This window comes from Pavona decussata, unplaced genomic scaffold (assembly GCF_977016875.1).
Source record: "Pavona decussata unplaced genomic scaffold, jaPavDecu1.1 SCAFFOLD_154, whole genome shotgun sequence".
In the NCBI taxonomy this organism is placed as follows: domain Eukaryota; kingdom Metazoa; phylum Cnidaria; class Anthozoa; order Scleractinia; family Agariciidae; genus Pavona; species Pavona decussata.
This window is the reverse complement of record NW_028145566.1, coordinates 340,001-364,852: the sequence shown is the minus strand read 5'-3', so window position 1 is coordinate 364,852 and position 24,852 is coordinate 340,001. Positions and strand designations below refer to the sequence as shown.

At 38.7% G+C, this 24,852-nt stretch overlaps 6 protein-coding genes and 1 long non-coding RNA gene across 7 annotated transcripts in view; 5 read left to right on the top strand and 2 right to left on the bottom strand.

Moving 5' to 3' along the window:
• Nucleotides 1-18,456, top strand: part of LOC146466030 (HEAT repeat-containing protein 6-like) — a 95,190-nt gene extending 76,734 nt beyond the window's left edge. Inside the window, exons 26-28 of the mRNA XM_085127818.1 lie at nucleotides 15,573-15,707; nucleotides 15,961-16,009; nucleotides 17,315-18,456. Of these exons, the coding sequence (XP_084983944.1) occupies nucleotides 15,573-15,707; nucleotides 15,961-16,009; nucleotides 17,315-17,430 (300 nt within the window). The 3' untranslated portion in view covers nucleotides 17,431-18,456. The remainder of the gene's footprint in view (nucleotides 1-15,572; nucleotides 15,708-15,960; nucleotides 16,010-17,314) is intronic.
• Nucleotides 1-24,852, top strand: part of LOC146466016 (melanocortin receptor 5-like) — a 159,616-nt gene that overhangs the window by 32,952 nt on the left and 101,812 nt on the right. The gene's annotated exons all lie outside the window — the stretch shown is intronic.
• Nucleotides 7,741-11,086, top strand: LOC146466032 (melanocyte-stimulating hormone receptor-like). Its single transcript, XM_085127880.1, has 2 exons — nucleotides 7,741-8,769; nucleotides 9,961-11,086. The coding sequence occupies exons 1-2, from the start codon at nucleotides 7,741-7,743 to the stop codon at nucleotides 10,042-10,044; spliced, it is 1,113 nt and encodes a 370-aa protein (XP_084984006.1). The 3' UTR covers nucleotides 10,045-11,086.
• Nucleotides 11,405-15,556, top strand: LOC146466031 (beta-1 adrenergic receptor-like). The gene has a single exon (XM_085127847.1). It carries the CDS (start codon nucleotides 11,852-11,854, stop codon nucleotides 12,881-12,883), a length of 1,032 nt encoding a protein of 343 aa, XP_084983973.1. The 5' UTR covers nucleotides 11,405-11,851; the 3' UTR covers nucleotides 12,884-15,556.
• LOC146466027 (uncharacterized) overlaps nucleotides 17,467-24,852 on the top strand; it is an 11,564-nt gene continuing 4,178 nt past the window's right edge. Inside the window, exons 1-2 of the long non-coding RNA XR_014868146.1 lie at nucleotides 17,467-17,547; nucleotides 21,625-21,780. This is a non-coding gene — a long non-coding RNA (uncharacterized LOC146466027). The remainder of the gene's footprint in view (nucleotides 17,548-21,624; nucleotides 21,781-24,852) is intronic.
• On the bottom strand, nucleotides 19,927-20,651 carry LOC146466029 (uncharacterized; the record flags this gene model as incomplete). Its single annotated transcript, XM_085127879.1, has 1 exon — nucleotides 19,927-20,651. A coding segment is annotated over one exon (666 nt), but the record flags the coding sequence as incomplete, so codon positions are not given.
• Nucleotides 20,515-24,852, bottom strand: part of LOC146466028 (uncharacterized) — a 4,936-nt gene continuing 598 nt past the window's right edge. Inside the window, exons 1-4 of the mRNA XM_085127868.1 lie at nucleotides 24,541-24,852; nucleotides 22,843-22,954; nucleotides 21,984-22,316; nucleotides 20,515-20,731 (exon numbers count right to left, since the gene is read on the bottom strand). The exon at nucleotides 24,541-24,852 is cut by the window's right edge and continues 598 nt beyond it. Coding sequence (XP_084983994.1) covers nucleotides 20,670-20,731; nucleotides 21,984-22,316; nucleotides 22,843-22,894 — 447 coding nt within the window. The 5' untranslated portion in view covers nucleotides 22,895-22,954; nucleotides 24,541-24,852 and the 3' untranslated portion in view covers nucleotides 20,515-20,669. The remainder of the gene's footprint in view (nucleotides 20,732-21,983; nucleotides 22,317-22,842; nucleotides 22,955-24,540) is intronic.

Here is a 24,852-nt window from a genome sequence, read left to right as displayed (position 1 = left end):
ACAAGCACGGTGACCCCCTCTTTTTATTTTATTTTTCTGATGTACTAGATGTACTTAACATCTGTAGAGATTTTCAAAAAATTCTCATTACAAACGTTCTTTCGATGGAATCACCTTAACAATAACACTACTAGTGCACAGAAACTAGCATTGATCACGTTTGGCTGCGGATGGCTAGAACGAAAATGGATTGCAAATTGAAAACATTAGCCAATTTTTTCGAGTTCTTCATGTGCGTTTTGGGGAAATCGATAAAACTGATTATAATTTCTCCCTTCTCGGAGAATTCACTTAATATTTTCCTCCTAGTGCTTGCTCTAAGAGCATTTTTTACGTTGGAAAAAAGGTTGTTTGTCAAATAGTTCAGCAGTTTTGATCAACATACAGCAAAATTTCCGTGACAGAGTCCTTTTAAGACAGAATGTTGAAAGAAAATGATAGTTAAATGAAACTTTAAGGAAATGAAATGTGGCAAGGCAACGGATACAAATAAATGTGGAGTTGTTACATAATTTCTCTTCAATAAGCAAAGTCGTGTCAAGAATGATATTGCTTCAGTTGAGACCTTTGATCATTTGTTCTGCTTTATTTTATTGAGATTGTTTTTGTCATGCCGTTTAAGTGGTTTGAGCTTTTTACTTCTGTTAGTTTTTATACGTATGATTTTCGCAAAGGAAGATTTTTACATCTGGCTCTCTGTCCATCTGTCCAATTGTAAATCGTGTTAGTGTGCGAAACGAGGAAGTCAAACTAGTGAGGTCATATGCTAAAGAAGATTACTGTCGATATGAAAATAAGATTGACGATCCGTGGGAGTGTCTATAACTGTATTTATTCTCCTTTACTGCCATCTCCATGTATCACTTCCATTGATCATCTTGCCTGTGGTGTACTGGAAAACTTAAAGTGCTCTTCGTTCCCATAACAACCGAGTAGGAAATTTAGCTGACGGAAGACAGGCAATGAAGATTGCTCACAGAAACATAGAACGGAAAATGATATCAGCCTTTTTACTTGTTCTTGTCTTCTTTTACGTAACCTTTAAGCCTTACCTTATCGCTCTGAATGCTTAGTTCATCGACCGTCTCCTTGAAGGCGGAAGGTTTTGTATACTTTTATGACGCGTCAAGTAAGCTCGTTTTGGTGTACTCTAGTTTAAATCCGTTTGTATATTCTTGGGGAATTCCATAGTTTATAGGCGAGCGTTTAAAGAGGTTTTTGTGAGTATGGCTGGCGAAATTGGTCAACAAACACCGCGGCTGAGGGACCTATGATGGCGATGATGATTGTGAATAGACCAGTTTCAATTCCAATGGAACTATCGTCAATGAAACGAAACAAAGCGTTGTAGCGGCTACGATTTCTCTGGATTTGCTGTAAATTGTTTGTAAAGTGAAGAACAAAACACAACTTAGATGAAGCTTCGATACTCATCGTCTTGTCGTTTTTTTTTTTCGAGTTTTTGCGGTCTTCTGAAAATACTAAATCCCGTCTCAATGAACCAGAAAGTTGTTGAAGAGTTCCGTAAAAAGTCCTTAGTTTTGTAAGCACTGCGTTTATGTAATTGAGTAGTATCTTGCAGCAATTTAAATGGGCCATTTCCGAATTGCTTTGGACCTCATTACTAAAGCTACGCTGAGTGCAAAGCGTTTCGTGTGAATATTTGTTTTTGTTTGTATATGAATGAAACTAACTTCCATAATAAAAACTATATACACGAAGCTTTGCTTTCATAATAAAGTTCGGGTATGAGATCTAAGTAAAACCATTGCGTGTGAATGGTTTTTAAGTCATTGTTTTTAACTCTATAAGCAATGGAAGCTTTTTAGTGAAAGAATAGCCTCACAGCTGAAAACTAAATGTAAACAGAATTGGTTGTTGTAGTCCTTACATATCAGCTATTTGTTTTGCTAGGAAATTTCGACCAATTCTCTACATGGATGCATGCAAAGTTTCTGTGCAATGAAATTGATTCTGTGCCTGTTTTGCGTATTAATAAAAAGGAAGACGTTGGTTTTTTTCGTGTTTTTTCTTTTTTTTTTTTTTTTTGAGTGAATACTTATTTTAATTTAATGAAACAAAAAAACAAATACTTACTCTCCGGCTTTTTGATATTGAAACATTAACAAATGGTTCTTAGTAGAAACTGTCAAAAATTCAATGGCTTAATTTTGTGCATTCTGTATCTTCTGACCAATTTTGTTTTTTTTCCAATGTTGCATAATTTTAACAGGTAAACCATTACTTTTCACTGAGGGATTTTTTGTTTCCTTTGCCTTCCTAATCCCTGTATCATCATCGCTTAAACTCTGAGATCTTTTGAGCTTAAGGCAGAAGATAAGATTCAAAGACCCTTGGATATATTTGACTGTTCGTAGTGGGTAACTTTGTTCTTTACAGAAACAGACACGTCAAAAAAATATATTTGTTACACGTAAAGGCGAAATATAAGCGGTCTGGGGAACATTTTGAAGGATCAAGTGAATTTTCAATAAATTTTTCCAAAACGTGGGTATCCAAAGTATACCTGAATGTCCGAACGCCCTTTTGGCTAAAGACTGAAAATTAAATATAGTGGTCCTTGTCGATTTTGCGGTCCTTTTGTATCAGTGATTTATTTTGTCTAATAATTCTGATCAATTCCCCACATAGATTTTATGTTTGATACCTCGCCTGGCTTTCATGTTTATAAAAATCTAATACCTAGAATCTATAGTGAGAGTATCAGCATTTTACTGAGTTCAATGGAAAAAAGCAAATATATACTTCTTTTTGATTATAGATCGTTTGTGAGATATTTGTATCCAAGCCTTAACATTTACTTCCTTTTGATATTGTAAACATAGTCAGAAACGTCTGAATACAAACTGTCAAAACGATAATGACTTAATTTTCTGACCCATTTCGTTTTTTTCCGACAGCGCATACTTCGAACATGTCTCATTACTTTTCAATCTTTAGGGCTTTACTCCATTGATCGATTTTTCCTTCCTAATCACTGTGTCATCACTTAATACTCTGAGGGCTTTTGATCACCTCTCTTAAGCCTGTGGATAAGATTCCCACAAAAGAGGCTTGATTATATTGGACGGTTCGTAATGGATAACGTTTCTCTAGTAGAAAAGATACGTCAAGACAATATTTATTACATGTAACGTCGAATTTTCACTGGTTCGTGGGAAGTTTATCTTGCCCGAACAAAGATAATTAAGTTTTGAATATATCCATTGCACAGTCGTTCTTGAACAAACTGTTTTTCTCCATCAAACAGTGCACAACGCCGTGTCCACTATGTCCACTTCTGGTTCAGTCAATTCAACTTCGCCCCTCGATTTAAACACTGACACATACTTTCTTTCTCAAATTATTTTAAGCGTCATTATCGGTGCACCAACTGTCCTTTCGAACGTGGTATTGCTGATTTCAATCTACCGGAACCCTGATCGAAATCAGTTGAACCAGTCACCGGCCACACTGCTTGTGGTAAATTTGAGCGTTTGTGACTTGCTGTTGGGAATTACGGTCGCATGTGGAAGTCTTTATTACAACATCTCTTTGTTCAACGGCACAAAAAGAGAAAACGTCAATCACAATGCGATTGGAATTTTGACATCCGTTGTTGTTACTGTAATAGCAACTGCAGTGTCCACTGTTACCATAGCTGCGATGTCTTTGGATCGTTTTATTGCGGTTTCGTCTCCGCTTCGGTACAGAGCGCGCGTCACCAAAGCGAACGTCAAAGTATTTCTCGTGGTTTGTTGGGTTTACGCCTTGCTGTTCTCTTGTTTAGGACTGGGAGTATCCAGAACTGTATTTACCCTCCTTTACTGCCATCTCCATGTTTCATTTCCATTGATCATCCTGCCAGTGGTGTACTGGAAGACTTACAGAGCTCTACGCTCCCATAACAACCGAGTAGGAAGTTTAGCTGACGGAAGACAGACAATGGACTTTGTTCACAGAAACAGAGAACGGAAAATGATATCAGCCTTTTTACTTGTTCTCGTCTTGTTTTACGTAACCTTCTTGCCTCACTTTATCGCTCTGAATATGATGGTTTTTGAACCGTCTTTCTTGAAACTTGAAAGTTTTACATTTTTCCATATCGCGTCAAACAAATTCGTTTTATTGAACTCCAGTTTAAATCCGTTCATTTATGCTTGGAGAATTCCAAAGTATAAGCGAGCGTTTAAAGCGGTTTTTTGTGGGTGTGGCTCCCGCAATCGGTCCACAGACACTGAGGCTGGGGGACGTATGATGGCGATGATGACTGTGCATAGAACGGAACCAGCTTCAATGGACAACAATCAACTAATTCCAATATCAACCTGATATCTTCTGAGAGAAGCAAAACTTAAATTGCTGGACTCCGATTCTGGTTTCCCTCAATTGACTGAATTACAGAATCTGTGCCGATTTTCCTGTTCTCAGTTGAAAGTGTCATTTTACTGGAAGCGGCATGAAAAGGATTTTTGAAAAATCGATCTCTGTTTACCACTGATGAATGACTTTGCGAAAGGCGATGATGATTGTGCGTAGAACGGAACCAGCTTAAATGGGCAACAACCAACCAACTCCAATGTCAACATGATATATTGCAAGAGAAGCAAAAAAAAAAACAAAGCAAAACAAACCTTAGTCGAGCGGCTTCTTCGGTTCGAGGTGATGCTCGACCCCGATTCTAGTTTTCCTGGATTTATTGTAACTTGTAAATATTTTTCCAAATCAGTGAAGGTTTTCTTTTTCTTGGCTCAACTGTTATTTTGTTGGAAGCGGCATGGAAACGATTTCTTTAGAAGCGATCCTCGTTTACTACTAATGAATGGCTTTGCGAAAGGCCGAAAAAATGTTTTGTCGGTTACGAGATACAATGAGGCCTGGCTACCAGGCCGAGGCGGCATGGGTAGTGACGTTAGGTGTAGCACGTGGTGATCACCTGGGCTTTGACTGTCAGTGGTCTCCCTTAATATTTTCTTCATTTAGTTTTGATATTTTATTCGCTTCATGATCGACCGTTTTGTAAAGCCTTAGTAGGATGGGCTACCAACCGCTGCAAGCATGAGCCATGGTTCCTTCCCAGATTTCCTGTCATTTTCAGAAATTCAGACCTGCCCTACGCCGAATGTCCACTGTTTTCAACTCGTTAAATACTGAATGAATACACTGATGACTGAAAACTAAATGTAAACGGAATTGAAATGATTATTGTGGTCTTTAGTTATCAGCGATTTATTTTTCTTTGAAATTCTGATCAATTCCCCACGCAGATTTTTTGGGTGATTCCACGCCTGGCTTTCATGTTTTATAAAAATCTAATAGGTAGGATCTATAGTGGGAGTATTATTATTTTAGTTCACTGGAAAAAAGCAAATACATTGTTCCTTTTGATAATAGATCATTTTTGAGATATTTGTATCCAAGCCTAAATACTTACTTCCTTTTGATATTGTAGTCATAGTCGGAGACTTCTGAATACAAACTCTCAAAACTATAATGACTCAATTTTATGCGTACAAATAAATAATGAAAGGCATCGTTTGGTGAGGTCGCAGATAAAAAACAGGTTTCACTTGGTACTTGGATGATGTACAGGGCTGGCTCAATTGAATACTTAGATGAGAAAGTGTTTAAACCTTGTGCCCTGATTTGAAATATTTGATGAAAACATTAAAGAAAATGCAAGGAAATATAATACGTGTCTACTTGCTCAATAAAGAAAAACAGACAAAAAAGCTTTCTAAATAAAAAAAATATTGATATAAGGGTTTATTTACGTGTAAAAAATGAACGCGTACAATTTTCGCTTCGAGGCGAACAACACCCAAGAATTTGAAATGAATTGCGAGTCGAATTTGAAGCAAATATATTGACCCGTGCAAAGCACGTTTTTCAATCATTTCGGGAAAACTGTTAGGAATACGAAGAATCGGTCAATCAAAATAGTATTTTAGTAAAAATTGGCAATCAAACCTGAAATTGAGGTGGATTTACAGCAGCGCTCAAGCATTTTCGACAAAGTCCACACCAGTGATGATTTGTGATTTATTCTCTTCGCTTTGAGATACCACAACAAATAAAAGAAGCGAAGCATAATTTCTGAAGATGGTGTGTTTTCCTTGATGCTAAGCCCAGCAAATTTCAAAATGGTTATTTGCTCCAAAACGAACACCGTACCCTATCTTTTCTATCTGGATATTTTAACTTGGCTATTATCCTCTTAATGTTAAAATGTTTAGAAAAAATTTACGACAGAGAAATTAGTTATTGCCAGAAACACGAGCTTGCCCACCCTCGAGGGTATAAAATAGTGATACTGAGAACTCGCACGCAAGAAACGTTTAGGATCGATACTGTTTCATATTGTGCTTCCCAGCCAAGAAATTTATCTTTAATTGCCAAATGTGTATAACGTTTTTCAAGTTCTGCTTCAACTGTGTAAGTTCTGGTACCACCAGACATGCCAAGAACTGATCATTTTTGAAAGCGAATGTTGCAAAGGATTATTGGGTAAATTGAGTGGATGGCAGCTCTTTCGCGGACACGGTGACCTATCTTGTTTTATAAAATTTCTTGAAATAATACATAGATATGAATAATCTAAGAAAGTTCAAGTTGAGAAAATTTTTAGCGAGAATCACCTTTCTGTTTTCTTCGTTTAGTTTTGATATTTTGTTCGCTTCTTGATCGGCCGTTTTGTTCTTTGTAAAGCCTTCGTAGGATGGACTACCAACAGCTGCAAGCATAAGCCAAGGTTTTTTCTCAGATTCCCTGTCACAAATTCCACTATGCAGAAAAACGTTTATTTGCAACTTGTAAATACTGGAAGCTGTTTAAAGAAATGAATAAACTTATCACGGAAAACTTAACTTTGACAAAATTGAAATGATTTTTGTGGTCCTTGCGTATTAGCGAATTATTTTGCTTTGAAATTCTGACCAATTCCCCACATAGATTTTTTGGTTGATTCAACGCCTTCTTTTCATGTTCATAAAATATCTTTCCACTGTTGTGAGAGTATTCTTATTTTAGTTTAATGGAAAAAGTACATACATACTTCCTTTTGATATTGTAACCATGGTCGGAGACTTCTGAATACATATTGTCAAAAATGTAATTACTTAATTTTCTTGTTTCTTTAAATTCTGACCCACTTCGTTTTCTTCTGACAGCGCGTACTTTGAACATGTGTCTCATTACTTTTCAATCTTTTGGGCCTTAGTCCATTGATCGATTTTTTTCCTTCCTAATCACTGTGTCATCACTTAATACTCTGACAGGTGTTGAGAGCTTCTAATGATTGTAATTGTTAATTTGCTAATTTAATTGTTACCTCGATTAAGGTTTGTAAAGCGCCTTAGAACATTTGGATTTTGGTGCTATATAAATTGTATTTATTATTATTATTATTATTATTATTATTATTATTATTATTATTATTATTATTATTGTTATTATTATCATTATTATTATTGTTATTATTATCATCTCTCTTAAGCCTGTGGATACGTTTCCCACAAAAAAGGCTTAATTGTATTTGACAGATCATAATGGGCAACTTTTCTCTAGTACAAAAGACACGTCAAGTGAATATTTATTACATGTAACGTCGAATTCTTACCGGTTCGTGGGAAGTTTATCTTGCACGAACAAAGGTTATTGAATTTTGAAAATATCCACTCCACAGTCGTTCTTGAACAAACTGGTCTCGTCTATCAGACAGTGCACACCGCCGTGTCAACAATGTCCACTTCTGGTTCAGTCGATTCAACTTCGCCCCTCCTTTTAAACAGTGACACGTATTTTCTATCACGGATTATTTTACGCGTCGTTATTGGCGCACTAACTGTCCTGTCAAACGTGGTTTTCCTGATTTCAATCTATCGGAACCCTTATCGAAATCAGTTGAACCAGTCACCGGCCACACTGCTTGTGGTTAATTTGAGCGTGTGTGATTTGCTGTTGGGAAGTGGGATCGCATGTGCAAGTCTTTATCACAACATCGCTTTGTTCAACGGCACAAAGGCAGAAGACGTCGAGGGGTTAAAAATTGTGATACCCGTTGTCGGCGTTGTAACAGTGATAGTGTCCTCTTGTACCATAGCTGCGATGTCTTTGGATCGTTTTTTTGCGGTTTCGTCTCCGCTTCAGTACAAAGCGCGCGTCACCAAAGCCAAAATCAAAGTATTTCTTGCGGTTTGTTGGGTTTATGCCTTGCTGTTCTCTTGTTTAGGACTGGGAGTATCCAGAACAGTATTTGCTCTCCTTTACTGCCATCTTCATGTTTCATTTCCATTGATCTTCCTGCCTGTGGTGTACTGGAAAACGTACTGTGCTCTTCGTTTCCATAACAACCGAGTCGGGAATTTAGCTGACGGAAGAGAGGCAATGGACATTGCTCACAGAAACAGAGAACGGAAAATGATATCAGCCTTTTTACTTATTCTCGTTTTGTTTTACGTAACCTTCTTGCCTCAGTTTATCGCTCAGAATATGTTAGCTCTTCAACCGTCTTACTTGAAGGCGGAAAGTTTTCTATTTTTTCTTTTTGTGTCAAATAACTTTGTTTTAGTGAACGGTATTTTAAATCCGTTCATCTATGCTTGGAGAATACCAAAGTATAGGCGAGCGTTTAAAGCGGTCTTTTGTGGGTGTGGCTCCTGCACTCGGTCCACAAACACCGAGGCTGGGGGACGTATGATGGCGATGATGATTGTGCGTAGAACGGAACCAGCTTCAATGGACAACAAACAACCAACTGCAATTTCAACATGATATCTTGTCAAAGAAGCAAAAAAACACCGAAACGTTAGTCTAGCTTCTCCTTAGGTTCCAGGTGATGCTCGACTCGGATTCGATTTTGGTTTCCCTCAATTTATTGTAAATCTTGTGAATATTTTACCGAATCGGTGCCTGTTTTCCGGTTTTCTTTTTTTAATTGCAACTGTCTTATCATTGGAAGCCGCATGAATAGAAGTTTGATCATCCTGCCAGTGGTGTACTGGAAAGTTTACAGTGCTCTTCGTTCCCATAACAACCGAGTAGGAAATTTAGCTGACAGAAGACAGGCAATGGACTTTGCTCACAGAAACAGAGAACGAAAAATAATATCAGCCTTTTTACTTGTTCTTGTCTTGTTTTACGTAACCTTCTTGCCTCAGTTTATCGCTCAGAATATGTTAGTTGTACAACCATTTTACTTGAACGTGGAAAGTTTTATATTTCTTCTTTACGCATCATATAAGGTCGTTTTATTGAACTCCAGTTTAAATCCGTGTATGTATGCTTGGAGAATTCCAAAGTATAGGCGAGCATTCAAAGAGGTTTTTCGTTGGTGTGGGTCCCGAAATAGGTCCACGAACGCTGAGGCTAGGGGACGTATGATGGCGACGATGGCGATGATGGCTGTACATAGAACGGAACCAGCTAGGATGGACAACTACCAACCAACTGCAAAGTTAACATGAAATCTTGTAAGGCAAGACGCTTGGAGGTGTTCACGCGGGAGTTTTTGGTCGATGCAAGCATTAACTTTGAATGGCTACCCACAGTCACAACCTGTTCATACGTACAAATAAATAATGAAAGGCATCTTATGGTGAGGTCGCGGATAGAAACAGGTTTCACTTGGTACTTGGATGATGTACAGGGCTGGCTCAATTGAATACTTAGATGAGAAAGTGTTTAAACCTTGTGCCTGATTTGAAATACTTGATGAAAACATTAAAGAAAATGCAAGGAAACATAATACGTGTGTACTTGCTCAATCAGGAAAAACAGACAAAAAGCTTTCTAAATCAAAAAATTTTTCTTATTCATATAAGCGTTTATTTACATGTAAAAAATTAACGCGTACGATTGAAGCAAATATCTTGACCCGTGAAAAGGACGTTTTTCAATCATTTCGGGAAAACTGTTAGGAATACGAAGAATCGGTCAATAAAAATAGTACTTTAGTAAAAATTGACAATCAAACCTGAAATTGAGGTGGATTTACAGCAGCGCTCAAGCATTTTCGACAAAGTCCACACCAGTGATGATTTGTGATGCATTCTCTTCGCTTTGAGGAACCACAATCTGTCTTCCAAGCGTAATTTTTAAAGATGGCGTGTTTTCCTTCGCTTCGAGGTGAACAACATTCAAGAATTTGAAATGAATTGCGAATCGAATTTGAACGGCAAATATATTGACCCGTGCAAAGCACGTTTTCAACCATTTCGGGAAAACTGTTAGGAATACGAAGAATCGGTCAATCAGAATAGTATTTTAGTAAAAATTGACAATCAAACTCGAAATCTAGGTAGATTTACAGCAGCGCTCAAGCATTTTCGACAAAGTCCACCCCAGTGATGATTTTTTATCTATTTTCTTCGCTTTGAGCTACCACAATCTGTCCTCGAAGCGTAATTTCTTTTGAAGATGGTGTGTTTTTTCTTGATGCAAAGCCCAGCAAATTACTAAATGGTTGTTTGCTCCAAAACGAGCACCGTAACCTATCTTTTCTATCTGGATATTTTAATTTAGCTATTATCCTCTTAATGTTAAATTTTTTTTAGAAAGAATTTACGACAGAAGAATTAGTTATTGCCAGAAACACGAGCTTGCCCACCATTCGAGGGTATAAAATAGTGATACTGAGAACTCGCACGCAAGAAACGTTTAGGGTTGATACTGCTTCATATTGTGCTTCCCAGCCAAGAAATTTATCTTTAATTGCCGATTGTGTATAACGTTTTTCAAGTTCTGCTTCATCTGTGTAAGTTCTGGTACCACCAGACATGCCAAGAACTGATCATTTTTGAAAGCGGATGTTGCAAACGATTATGGGGTAAATTGAGTGGATGGTAGCTCTTTCGCGAACACGGTGACCTATCTTGTTTTATAACATTTCTTGAAACAATACATAGAAATCAACAATCACAGAAAGTTCAAGTTGAGAAAATTTTCACGACAACTTTTATTTCGCGAGAATCACCTTACTGTTTTCTTCGTTTAGTTTTGATATTTTGTTCGCTTCTTGATCGGCCGTTTTGTTCTTTGTAAACCCTTCATAGGATGGTCTACCAACAGCTGCAAGCATAAGCCAAGGTTTCTTCCCAGGTTCCCAGTCACAAATTGAGACATACACTATGCAGAAAAACGTTTATTTGCAACTTTTAAATACTGGAAGCTGTTTAAAGAAATGAATAAACTCATGACGGAAATTTTAATCTTGACAAAATTGAAACGATTTTTGTATTCCTTACGTATTAGCGAATTATTTTGCTTCTAAGTTCTGATCCACGCCTGGTTTTCTTGTTCATAAAAAATCTTTGCATTTTTGTGAGAGTGTTCTTATTTTAGTGCAATGAAAAAAGCAAATACATACTTCCTTTTGATATTGTAATCATGATCACAGAACTCTGAATACAAACTGTCAAAAATGGAATGACTTAATTTTCTACTTTCTTTAAATTCTGACCCATTTCGTTTTTTCCGGCAGTGCATACTTTGAACATGTGTCTCATTACTTTTCAATCTTTAGGGCCTTAGTCCATTGATCGATTTTTCCTTCCTTCCTTCTGTATCATTACTTAATACTCTAAGAGCTGTTGATCACCTCTCTTATGCCTGTGGATAAGATACCCACAAAAGAGGCTTGATTATATTTGACGGTTTATAATGGGCAACTTTTCTCCAGTACAAAAGACACGTCAAGTGAATATTTATTACATGTAACGTCGAATACTCACCGGTTCGTGGGAAGTTTATCTTGCACGAACAAAGATTATTGAATTTTGAAAATATCCAGTGCACAGTCGTTCTTAAACAAACTGCTTTCGTCCATCAAAGAGTGCACACCGCCGTGTCAACAATGTCCACTTCTGGTTCAGCCAATTCAACTTCGCCCCTCGTTTTAAACAGTGATACGTATTATCTTTCTCGGATTATCTTATGCGTCGTGATTGGCGCACCAACTGTCCTGTCAAACGTGTTTTTGCTGATTTCAATCTACTGGAACCCTGATCGAAATCAGTTGAACCAGTCACCGTCCACACTGCTTGTGGTAAATTTGAGCGTGTGTGATTTGCTGCTCGGTATTGTGCCAGGATTTGGAAGTCTTTATTACAACATCGCTTTGTTCAACGGCGCAAAGGCAGAAGACGTCGAGGTGTTAGGAATTGTGACATCCGTTGGCAGCGTATTAACGGTGGTAGTGTCCTCTTGTACCATAGCTGCGATGTCTTTGGATCGTTTTTTTGCGGTTTCGTCTCCGCTTCAGTACAGAGCGCGCGTCACCAAAGCGAAAATCAAAGTATTTCTTGCGGTTTGTTGGGTTTATGCCTTGCTGTTCTCTTGTTTAGGAGTGGTAGTATCCAGAACAGTATTTGTTCTCCTTTACTGCCATCTCCATGTTTCATTTCCATTGATCATCCTTCCTGTGGTGTACTGGAAGACTTACAGTGCTCTTCGCTCCCATAACAACCGAGTAGGAAATTTAGCTGACGGAAGACAGGCAATGGACATTGCTCACAGAAACAGAGAACGGAAAATGATATCAGCCTTTTTACTTATTCTAGTCTTCTTTTACGTAACCTTCTTGCCTCAGTTTATCGCTCAGAATATGTTCGCTGTTCAACCGTCTTACTTGAAGGCGGAAAGTTATAAATTTTTCCTTTTTGCGTCAAATAACTTCGTTTTAGTGAACTGTATTTTTAATCCGTTTATCTACGCTTGGAGAATACCAAAGTATAGGCGAGCGTTTAAAGCGGTTTTTTGTGGATGTGGCTCCCGCACTCGGTCCACAAATGCCGAGGCTGGGGGACGTATGATGGCGATGATGATTGTGCGTAGAACGGAACCAGCTTCAATGGACAACAACCAACCAACTGCAATGTCAACATGATATCTTGTAAGAGAAGCAAAAAAACAAAAACCGAAACGTTAGTCTAGCTTCTCCTTAGTTTCGAGGTTTTTCCTGAATTTATTGTAAATATTGTAAATATTTTACCGAATCGTTGCCGGTTTTCCGGTTTTCCTTTTGTTAATTCCAACTGTCTTATCATTTGATGCCGCATGAATAGAAGTTTGATCATCCTGCCAGTGGTGTACAGGAAAAGTTCAGTGCTCTTCGTTCCCATAACAACCGAGTAGCAAATTTAGCTGACGGAAGACAGGCAATGGACATTGCTCACAGAAACAGAGAACGGAAAATGATATCAGCCTTTTAACTTAACCTTTTAACTCGTCTTGTTTTACGTAACCTTCTTGCCTCAGTCTATCGCTCAGAATATGAGAGTTTTTGAACCGTCTTACTCGAAACTTGAAAGTTTTACATTTTTCCATATCGCGTCAAACGAGTTCGTTTTAGTGAACTCCAGTTTGAATCCGTTCATCTGTGCGTGGAAAATTCCAAAGTATAGGCGAGCGTTTAAAGCGCTCTTTTTCTTTGGTGTGGTTGCAACAATCGGTGAACAAACACCGTGGTTGACGGAGTCATGTTAATGCACGCACGGAATATAAATGTCATGGAAATGTTGCAAACATGACAGTTTGTCAGAAGCGAAGCGAAAACCCCCCCAAAAAAAACAAAACAAACAAGAACATAGACTGAATCTAGCGGCTTATTAGGTTCCAGCATTACTCCTGTTGCCACTGAATCTGTTTAAATATCTTAAAGGGATGTACAATACAATACAATAACTTTATTTAAAGAGGGAGGCGTAATAACCTGCTGCACTTTTCTAACTTACGGCCCTCAAAATTAAGTAAGGGATAATAAATATTGGCATAAGCACATAATGTAACTATATCAGTCAATCGATGGAGAAAAAGTTTAATATGTATAAAATAAACTAATGGGGAGGTGGTTGGCACTACGAAAAACAGTTACAATACATAGAATAGCGGCAATTCGAACACAAGAGATCATGAGTGGATGTGCCAGTATTTGTGTTCTTAGTTGCAACTTGGAAGTGTGTAACAGAACTGCAGGTAGCACAAGAAGTCCTTTACCTGTCTCAGTGTAATAAGAAATTATTAGTAGTCTAGTGAAAAGGACTTCTTCAATAGCAGCTTTTTGTTTGCTTTGAAAAATGTCTGTTTTGCCCACGCACAATAAAGTTATGGTTTAAGCTTAAAAAAGTCATATTGTCATAAGTCTAAGTCCTAGCTTTTTTACTTCTGAAAGTTCATTTCAGAAGTCAAATTTGCTGGCCAATAAGCTAACAGAAATTATTGATCAATAACTTTAATTTATTTCGATGGTCACACTTTGGGGTTTTATACGTAGCCTCATTAGTTAGAATCGTCTTGCACAGCTGCAGCACCAGGGGAACGTACTTAAAAATCTTGTCATTTGAACAGTCACACTTTAGGATTTCATCCACAGACTCAAACGTTAGAACCACCTTGTACAGCATAATAAACAGCATCACAGGAAAGTATTGCTCAGTAGCTTTCCTTGAGCGGTGACACTTTAGGATTTCATCCACAGACTCAAAAGTTAAAATCATCTTGCACAGCACAATAAACAGGACCACAGCAAATTACTGCTCAGTAGCTTTCATTTGAATGGTCACACGTCAGGATTTCATCCACAGACTCAAACGTTAGGACCACCTTGTACAGCATAATAAACAGCACCACAGGAAAGCACTGCTCAGTAGCTTCCATTAAAATGGTTTCACTTAGAATTTCATACACAGACTCAAAAGCTATCAACACATAACAGAAAACGCATACGTCTTGATTTTGAAAGGGAGGATTGAGATTGTTAAAAGTGATTTACTACCCAATAATAGTATCCTTGTGACAAGAAGCAAGGTATAATTACCGGTATAAAATCGCCTGGTCCTTTTTAGACGCAAAGTACACACTATATAAAATGACTTTGCAGTGAAAAACGTTCTCGAAGACTTATTGTTGTTCGATATGAAACAGCTTTGGCAAATGATTTCCGAGAAGCGTCTTGAAAATTTGCATTCACCGTCCAGTTGTTTTATTACTCATTTCGTTTTTTTGTATGAGGCAATTTATTTCCCACGTCCAGTTACCAATTTTTACAAATACACTCTTAGTCCTGTACCCTCATTAAACATTGTTTACTCGTACATTAACGGCCGGGGGAGATTCTTGATATTTTTTTAGTGATTGAAAACTGTTTTTAGAACGTCTTTAAAGGGACACTGTCACGTTGATTTTGTTGCAGTCCGCTCCAAACATTTGACGAAGAACCTGTCTTCTAACATGAAATTACTCGTAAGTCTGAGTCTAAGTCTAAACAAGAACAAATTATAACCAGTTTTAAGCGATTTCTTCTAAAATGCACAGGAAGAACTTGAAAAATGTGTCCAATTTTTTCAAGTTGCGATCCATTTCCATCCGAGCCATCTGGGGCCAAAAATATTTAATACTAGTTTCTGTGCACTAGTAGGGTTAACAAAACTGAACCATTATTTAAAGGTTTCCATGGATATAAAAATGTTTTTGGCCATTCAAATTGACACAGAAATAGGAGACACTGCCCCTTTAATGTCTTCCGTTCTTATTGTTTTAAGAATAGTGATTAATTCCTATATTCTTCCTTTCGTCAGCTGTGTAATTCGCTTTGTCACATGACGAGCTTGATGACAAGGGAAGACTCTGTTTCCTTGAGTACCGTGTTGAAAGAAAATGAAGACACTTACAAGGGATACATGATGGAGTACATTAGACAGCTTCACACGCAGGTTGGCTGTGATTTTTTTTCTTTTCTTTCTTTCTCTCCAATTTTCTTTCTTCCTTAGGCCCTTTCGCCTTTCCACCGCTCGTCTTAAATTTTCCGTCGAACGTAATTCAAAGAACACACTGTAGATTAAATTGCTGTCTGTAACTGGATTGCATTCGATGCGACCGAAAAATGACTTATGAATTAGTCCTTACTTTCGCTTGCAAATTGTAGTTGTTTTACTCGTATTCATATCTTCATCCTTTCTCCCACAGGAGCCCACTGTCGAGGAACAGACAAGCGAGAAAACCGTAGCTGAAAAATGTAAGTTCGATTTTTCATATGCCCCTCTCCACCGCAAGCGAAAAATATGTCTCTCTTAAAAAGTCTTGGTGATTGTTGGAGTCTTCGTTTGAACCAAAGACGATTTAAATCAATTTTGGTTTACAAATTTCCCTGATACCTAGAAAGACCGTGAAAGCTCTATGAAGCCCCTCTCTTTTTCCTTCTCCATCTCCATTAAGGACCCCTCACCAATTGGCCATTTCCGAGTTGCTGTGAACCTCACTATGAAAACGAGGCTAAGTGGAAAATTTTCATATGAAAATTAGTTTTGTTTGCATATGAATGAAAACTAATTTTCAGTCCAAATGTGACAAAATATTATCGAGTGAACTTTTATTAAATCATTTCAAGCTATATCTTTGTAAACATGCCTTCAATATCAGTGTCATTTTTCCACATATTCATTTCAAAATAATTTCGTCTGTGACAAGGTGACTTTTGCGCTGTCAGGCTATACGCCAAATAAATCATTGTTTCTTGTACGAAGGGTTCAATTTTGTTACCTCGATTTTACACATCAAGAAAGTGCAGATGAGAAAAGTGCAAAACGTTTCATATGAAAATTAATTTTGTTTGCATATGAATGAAAACCAATTTTCATAACAAAAACTTTGTACTTAGCCTTGCTTTCATAATGGGGTTCAAAGCAACTCGGAAATGGTCTATTGGCCTCTCGTTGTACGTCAGAGTTTTTTTGTAATTAGCCCACCACCCACCCCACTCACTTTTCAATTAAGGACGGTGCCCCCTAGTAGCCAGGTATTTTCTACGGGGTTTACGACTGTACAGGAAAAGCAGATCTTAGAAAGGGATATTGGAATCCAAAAAAAAAACTGAGGATAACCACGCATATTTCAGAGATAATTAAGCAACTTAAGTTTGGAAGTTTGGAGCTAAAGTTGGAATTCCATTGAAGAGTCATTAAAATCCAAGAGTCGTACCTGTCGTAATTTTTCTTTCTTGCATTTATGTTAACACTATATAATTTCTGGGCACGAATGAAGAAAGATTGTGGTTGTTGTAGCAACAATTATTCAAAAAAGCGTTAAAATACAAAACAATTTTACGCTGAATTATCTCTGAAAAATTTGTGATTTCCCCGCTTTTCACGCGTCGCTGTTTTAGCTGGCACATCTCGAGATGCGAAGAACGTATGCGCTGTAACAAATGGAGGCACCGTCCTTCAGCTTCTCAGTCTCCCAATGAATTGATGAGAATGAAAAAACGGATACCGACTTGAACGTTGCAGTCGCTAACCTTCTTTCTACTTTTAACTTTTTCTAGTATCCGTTGTGCAGAAAGCTCGCAGACGAGTGTGTGAGGAGCTAGAGCCATGTAACGTCTTACGAGACGTTTTTGGCGAAATGCCTAAGTCTGCTGAAAGGGAAGAGGACAATTGAAACACCGAACACTTTGACTAGACTGAGTCTACTCCTGTGGGGTGAACAATGATTTAAGCCCGTTCACCCCCTCCCCCTGCCCCTCTCCACTATCCCTGGCTACAAAAAGCACTACATGTAAGTGTACTTGAAATTCGTGACGAAATTTAAGGTGATTATATTGAACAACTTTCCACATCCTTTGCTGTGAGTAATTTCTTGCGTGGAACATGGAGATCCCGTCATTTATATTTCATTTATTTCAAGAAAATACGAATCTCCTTGATCAGGAAAAACCGTTCAAATAGCACATCAGACATAGACTGCAAGCATTAGAGATATATATTACTAGAGTCAGCGCGGAGCACGAAATAGAAACGGTCGACCTCCACTTCGACTGACATTTCCACTTACCGATTTTTCTTTGCTTTGACAAAAGAGCCTGTCCTTGAAGAATGATTTCTTCGCCAAATGTTAGTCTTCTTGGTCCAGTTAGTATTACGTCTTTTTGTTGTTGTTGTTGTTTTTGTTTTTTCATTTCCACCCCATAGACCATCAAACCTTTTTTAAGGCTCCTTCTTTTGGTGTTTCCTGAACTCATGGCCTTGAAAAAGCCGCCTTCTTTCTGCGCAGTCTCTACGCGTGAAACAAATGGCCACCATTTTAAGGAACGAAGTGGGATCTTTTGCACCAGTGACAAAAACCTTACTCTCTAGTCTCCCCTCAAAATCTGCCAAATATATGCGTCATACCTGGATTCTGATTGGATCATGTATACCGAAAACATTTGCAACAATAGGGAACTTCTGCTGAGGGGCAAGGCGGAAAACAGCGCATATTGCGAGTAACAATAATGTTGCTATCTGGTGCCCCCTAAGACTTGGCATAGAGTATGCGCCATACCTAAATTCTGATTGGATCAAATTTACCGAAAACATTTGCAACAATAGGGTACTTCTGCTGAGGGGCAAGCCGGAAAACAGCGCATATTGCAAGTGACAATAATGTTGCTTTCTGGTACCCAATAAAACATTCGCCATTGCTGGATTTTGAATGGATTGTATTTCTTGAAGACATTTATAACACTAGGAGGCTTTCCACCGGATTAAACGAAGAAAGCATCACGTAGAAGAAGTTCTTCTGCCAACAAAAAATGTCTAGCTTAAAGGGCGATTTAGACGGTACGATTTTCTCTTAGGACTGTCGCATGCGATTTCTAGAGCGCGCGCTGCTTGCGTCATGTAAAAATCGTACACAACTCTCGCCACTCAACATTGCCTTTACCTACGATTGTCGTAGGATTTTAAATCATGTTTTAAAATCCTACGACATTTTTCGTGTCGTGTGCGTCTGTCGTAAGGATGTTGTAGGTTGATTTACACGATGCGGTTCGTGTTGTAGGCATGGCGTAAGCATGTCGCATGCGACAAATCGTAGGCAAAATCGTACCGTCTAAATCGCCCTTTAGAATGTCGAATGATCGATGCTGGAATGCGCCAATTGGTACCATTATCCTCGTGTTCCGTGACACAAAGTAAAATCGGTTGTTAGTAAAACGAGTAACGGGGATTTTCCACCCTTTTTTTTTTTTTAACTTGGGACTTTTTCCAGCCGTATAGTCGCGGTATCGGACTTTTCAAATAGCATCTTTTCTTTATTTTGTTTTAATCTTTTTGTTTTTTCTTTTTAATTTAAGTGTCTTCAGGCATAACACTCCACAAATCGTCTTTCTTTTTTGATCCGAAAATTTATCGTCAAATTTAAAGGAGAAACGCACCCCTTGTTGTTGTCGCTAATTGTCAACCGCATTGAGCAGGCTTTTATAAAGTTTGCTCAGTTGAAAATATCTCGTTACTTTCTTTATTACACCCATTTTGAAATCACTGGTGATCCCTGCAATCTGATTGGCTCGCAACAGTGCGATTTATTCCCAAATTGCACCATTTTTTGCTCTAAATCGCATCCTTCCTTTAGCCCATCAAAATGGAAATGAAGTAACAAAAATAGAATATTAATATTGACAATGATACTCTGTGATTTCAAAATAGGTATAATAAAGTGGTAATTGAACTGTATGTCGTGCAATTCTGGTCTAAAATCATACTTGTGATTTCAAATCAAACTCGCGCTGCGCGCTCGTTCGATTTTGAAATCACGCGTATGATTTCATACCAAATTGCACTCCCCTCAGTTCAATTACCAATATTGATCCATCTATTGAAGTACTTTAATATGAATTACTGTTGCGATAAACAAATGAAATCTATAAACTGAGTAAATACAAATACTTTGAGTTTCCTCCTCATGAAAAGTCCCTCAACAGCAAACCGCCAGTTAGCTTTCTTGTAGTCTTGCTTTCATTTCATTATTGAAAGCGAAAAATGAAAAGAGGAAATCAAGAGAAAGAAGGATGAGCAAACAAAAAAACGCTGAAAATCCCCCGTTACGCTGTTGCAGTTACGCGTTTTACTTACAACCGGGACAAAAATCTATGGCTAGGTAGCAACTGAAGAATATTTTTTTGAATCTTTATTTTTCATTGGTACAGTCAGAAACCTTGACGAACCCTGCTTTGTTTACAAGGTGACTTGTTTTCCTTTATCGTAGCAATTGTGATTTCCAGGAAATAATTCGATGGCTCCTAAACCAATCCCCTTTACTCCGACAGCAAGCAAGGATTCAAGTTTTTTTACTACCATTTGAGACATGTGCACTCGACTTTTGTCCTTAAGGTTGTTCCCAATTAAAGCAAAGGCCCCTATGACCAGAGTATTTGTAGGTTTCACGCAACATCCGGCTGTCCAGAAAGAGTTCGGAGTTGTTATGCCCCGGAATGGTGTCATTCTCTCCAGTTTCGCTGTTATTTTTTTCGAGGTCTTGTCCACATTGATTCGAACTTCCGAGATGCCGGTGATGAGGTACAAGCCGCCACCATTTGTACTGCAATACTTGGCGTAATCCCTTATTTTTCCTTCATACGTGGACCATACACCACTGTTGAACCCCCTGACCTGTGGGGCAGCGTTGGTGTAGGTGAAAGTTGAATCCATGTGGGATTTACTGATCGAATATATGTCAGCGGGTAGCAAATGTCCTTTAGCATAGGTTTTTTGTTTAGGTTTAGCATACGTATCGTCACTTCCTTGAGGACTGATACCTATAGAAATCGAAAAGGATAAAGAAAACTTGAGATTATTAAAGGGACTATGCCACCTTAGGCAACTTTCTTCCTCAAAAGCAGGGAGAGAGGGGGGCCTTTCTTAGGAGAGAGCATGGGTTTTTTGATTTAGATACTTGTCGTCACTTCCTTGCGGACTGATACCTGTAGAAATCGACAAGCATAAAGAAAACTTGAGATTATTAAAGGGTCTTTGCCACCCTAGGCGCATGCGCGCGTTGATGAGAAGCACTTTGAAATCGTTGGCCCAACTTTTTCAAATACCGTCGGAGAGTTCAGGAAGCTGTTTTCATCTGTTTGAATCGCGTTGATCTTCGGAGAGTTTTTATTTACAATAATTCTTTAGTTATTACAGAGGCTGTTTTGTGTCGCGATATCTTTGAAAGCTTTTGCAACGGCGTAAAAGCAAAAAGCCCGCGACGAGTTGTATGCAAATTAATCTCAACCAAACTCTGTTACGTAAGTGCCCAGTTGACAGAGTCCCTTTAAATACACTATTTTTACTAAATTTAAAATGCAAACAGAACTTGACTGTCAGATGTACTAAACTTACACTTACCACATCAAAAATGAAATTTTCTAACTAAATGGAAAATTCCATCCGTGCTGGTTGCTAAGACTTTTCATATCTGACTTAGAAATTACACCACGTTTTTTTTAGCTCCATCTACGCAGAATTGCATTAACCCTCCATGAGCAATGCATGGCAATACGCTTGTCCGGCAAAAGGGACAAAAATTTACCAACAATATTCGTCAGCAACATAGGGCTTGTTCTAAAATATGGCAGCGTTCAGGTTTTAAAACTAGCAAATACAAATTTAATTACCTATATCCCTTTACGTCAGCACTCAAATCGCTCTTCGGTGGCCAAATCTGTCGTTAAAACCAAATATTCGTTTCCTCTTCCCACCCACTAGTGCCACAATTTCTTTGGAAAATAATTAACCCCCTTTTCCGATTGCTATAGATACCGTTAGATTCGTACATATTTACACTTCGTGAATACAGAATGGCTCTTTCATCCACTGTTTCTAGGTTGAATTAGAATTTGGGAATGTTGGTTTTTGTGGAGGGAGGAAAACCAGAGAATTGGGAGAAATACCTCTCGGAGAAGGGACGAGAACCAACAGCAAACTCAGTCGACATATGACTCCGTGTCCGGGAATTGAACCCAGGCCACATTGTTGGGAGGTGAGTGCTCTCACCACTCCGCCATTCCTTCTCAGAGGTGAGGGGGGAGTGGGGCTGAACAACTTTCTTCCTCAAAAACAGGGAGAGGGGGGGGGGGGGCTTCTTTGGAGGGAAGGTTAAATAGAGGATTTACGATACTCTTCGCAATATTTATGAGCAGAAGGTTTGTTACGAGTGTACCAAGCACGACCAAAATAGATTACCCGGTTCTTCCCGCCATTTCTCGCCAGCCTTCCTCTTTGCAGTTCCAAATTTGTCCGGTTCTCCTTGTTTCAAAACGTAAGCTGAGTAGATTGGGATTCCATACTTTTGATCAAACATAGTAGAGTAGAAGAAAGTGGGATTACCAGGGATCTGTTGGCAGATGTATCTGATATCCCAGGGTTTTCCACCCTTTCGGAATCCCGATGGGGCTATGCCGCCAACAACAAAGGGTTTGTAGCAACTCTTGACATCTTCAGATACAGCCGATCTACGAGGTCTGTCCAGTTGGTTTTCGTCCTTGGTAACAGCACCCTTACCGGAAGCTGCATCTCCTATGTTATTAAGAAATATAAACATGAGTATTTAATTAAAATGTAGCCTGTGAACAGGCTCTCAAGTGGGGTATAGGGCAAAAATCGAACTCGGTCAGGAGCGAGAAAAAAAGGGAGGGAGCCTGTCGACCTTCTTTTGATCCCGCCGTTCCGCTCTTCCTTCTAGCTTCCTTCTTTTCTCACCCTCAGACCGCACTAGGCTCGCTCCGCCTCGCTCTTCGCCCTCCGTTCTCTTTGCCCGATGCCTCAGTTGCCTGCTCACAAGCTAATTACAATGTCAACTCATCAATAAATCATGTTTTACTACAGTCATGAGTCATTAAATAGACTGCTCTGTCGGGCAATCAATCTCGTACCAAGAGTCTTCAGGTGCTCGTGTCAGGAAAAAAGAGTCCGCTAGCCTGTCTGCAGGCGTTTCGTATTTGCTTTGCTACCGCTCCAGTGCTTGTTCTTGGAATATAGTTTTAAAATCCGGCATCTAAACCCTCTCAGAAGGCATAGTAAAATTTACACCGAATTCACATACCTGTGTTCAAGGCCAGAAGCAGCAATATGGCGAGCAAACTCTTTTGAGCCATGATGACGATATCTGTCGCGGTTGAGTAAAATTCAGTTCCAGCCACTAGAAAAGTTGAAAACTATGAAAAGTCAGGCGCGTAGCTAAGGTTTCGATAGGGGTGTTCGTTGAGCCCCAAATCTTGCTGAGCGCCGGAGGCGCTCTTACTAGGGGGGTCCGGGGGCATGCTCCCCCGTAAATTTTTGAAAATCTAGGTTCCCAGAAGCCTCATTTCCTGTATTTTGAAACCCATTTTAGGAAAATCACAACTTTGTTTACAGCAGCTTTTTAACCTATATACATCATTTCGAGGGCATAATTGTTTCCGCTTAAACAAGAAAGTTCAATGTACATTCCGCGCCCTGTCAAGTTCTGATAGCTATTCGATCTGCTGATAGTCATACACCAAGCTGGTAAACTGCATCATTCTCGGGTGTAGGCCTTCAAACAAATTGACTATCTCGTCAAGATTGACAGGCATATCATATTTGATATACATTAGAGCCAGGGCGGACAGCCTACTCTCTCCCATGGTACACCTCATGTAGTTGTTCAACCTACACATTGCGCTTATGGAACGTTCACATTCACAACTGAATGTTCTCAGGCGAACTTGTACGTAATTGCGCGTGAAACTATACAAGGCTTGAACTATTAAGTTTGAAGTGAATCGCATTCAGAGAGCAAAACGTATCGCAAAGCATGCTTTTCTATGGCTTTTTCGGGCGGATGCAGTTTTACCGCAAAAATGAAACGTCATTAAAATTTTGAATCTCCAAGGGTTCTTGACAATTTTTATTTTTACTGAGGATAAGACATAAGGCCTAAAGAACTGGTTTATATCTCTATTTTTCTTTGGTTTATGTATTCAGACCAAAGGAACTTTATTTAAAAGTTTTTCTTCCGCCATTATTGATCTTCAAAGGGGGTTCGTTCGAACCCCTCGAACCCCCCCCCCCCCTCCCCCCTTCTACGCGCCTGAAAAGAAAAGAAAGCATTTTTACAGGGAAGCCTTATTCAGGGTAAGAAGCAATTCAATTATATATATCTCAAGAAAACCTCGGCAACGTAGGATTTGCACTTGTACTTGCGGTGTGGGCGAAGTAAAGCCAGATTAAAGTTGAACAGTAAAGCTAGCTAATAATGTCGCTTATTAGGACCGAATACTATTTTTGTTCAACTCAGGGGATCGTTTCGATGGGACTGTTTCTGTTTGAAAAGCATTATACCTAATTCAGAAAAACTCATTCAGAAATTGTGAAGAAAATTAAACTACCCGCGCTTTCTTTATTGAAATGTCAAGTCAAACTTTCGTAACGTTGAAAAATAACCACTTTTGTCTCCGGATGGGGCGAATGTCCTTTTTATACAATGCGAAATATAAGGCTAGCTGTTGCTTAAATACCGTCCTCCTTGGGTTTCCCTTCAGGATCAAAGTTGAAATTCGCGTACAATTCAAATAGTATGAAGCTAATTGAATAAAGTTTGCCAAAAAAAATATCAAAGCTACTACGCACTTTTAACACTGTCAAAGACCAGAGATCTCTCTAGATATTTTAACCCTTTCACTGAAAGGCGAGCTTCCCGGAAGTTAATAAGCCAATGTGGTAAAGAAACCGTTCCCATTAATCCAGAAAACGCCTTGGTTAATAGAGCAAAATTACTTACAAGACTACCTATGTCCTCTCACAAGAAAGGTCCTTGGATGTCCGTTTGATGTCGATTGAAGTACGTTGCGAAAAGACTGAAGAACGACCGGTCACACCTTCAATTATTTGACACATTCGGGTTAGACGCATGACTTCATATTGTAGTACCATGACTCATCTAACTATCAGATACACGAAGTCATATAATTTTAGTTCCATGATTTAAGTATCTCTTTCAAAATAAGTCCAATAATGACTAGCACAAATTTAATTGAATTTTGGCACGTTCGTATTATCTCATTAAAAATGGAAGACGCGACAACCCATTTAG

Bases quoted from the DNA above. Each gene is read 5' to 3' on its own strand.
- LOC146466032 (XM_085127880.1), top strand. From the start codon at position 7,741: ATGTCCACTTCTGGTTCAGTCGATTCAACTTCGCCCCTCCTTTTAAAC. The intron at 8,770-9,960 runs TGATATCTTGTC...CTTTAGTAAAAA, and splicing joins AACCAACTGCAATTTCAACA to TTGACAATCAAACCTGAAAT.
- LOC146466031 (XM_085127847.1), top strand. From the start codon at position 11,852: ATGTCCACTTCTGGTTCAGCCAATTCAACTTCGCCCCTCGTTTTAAAC.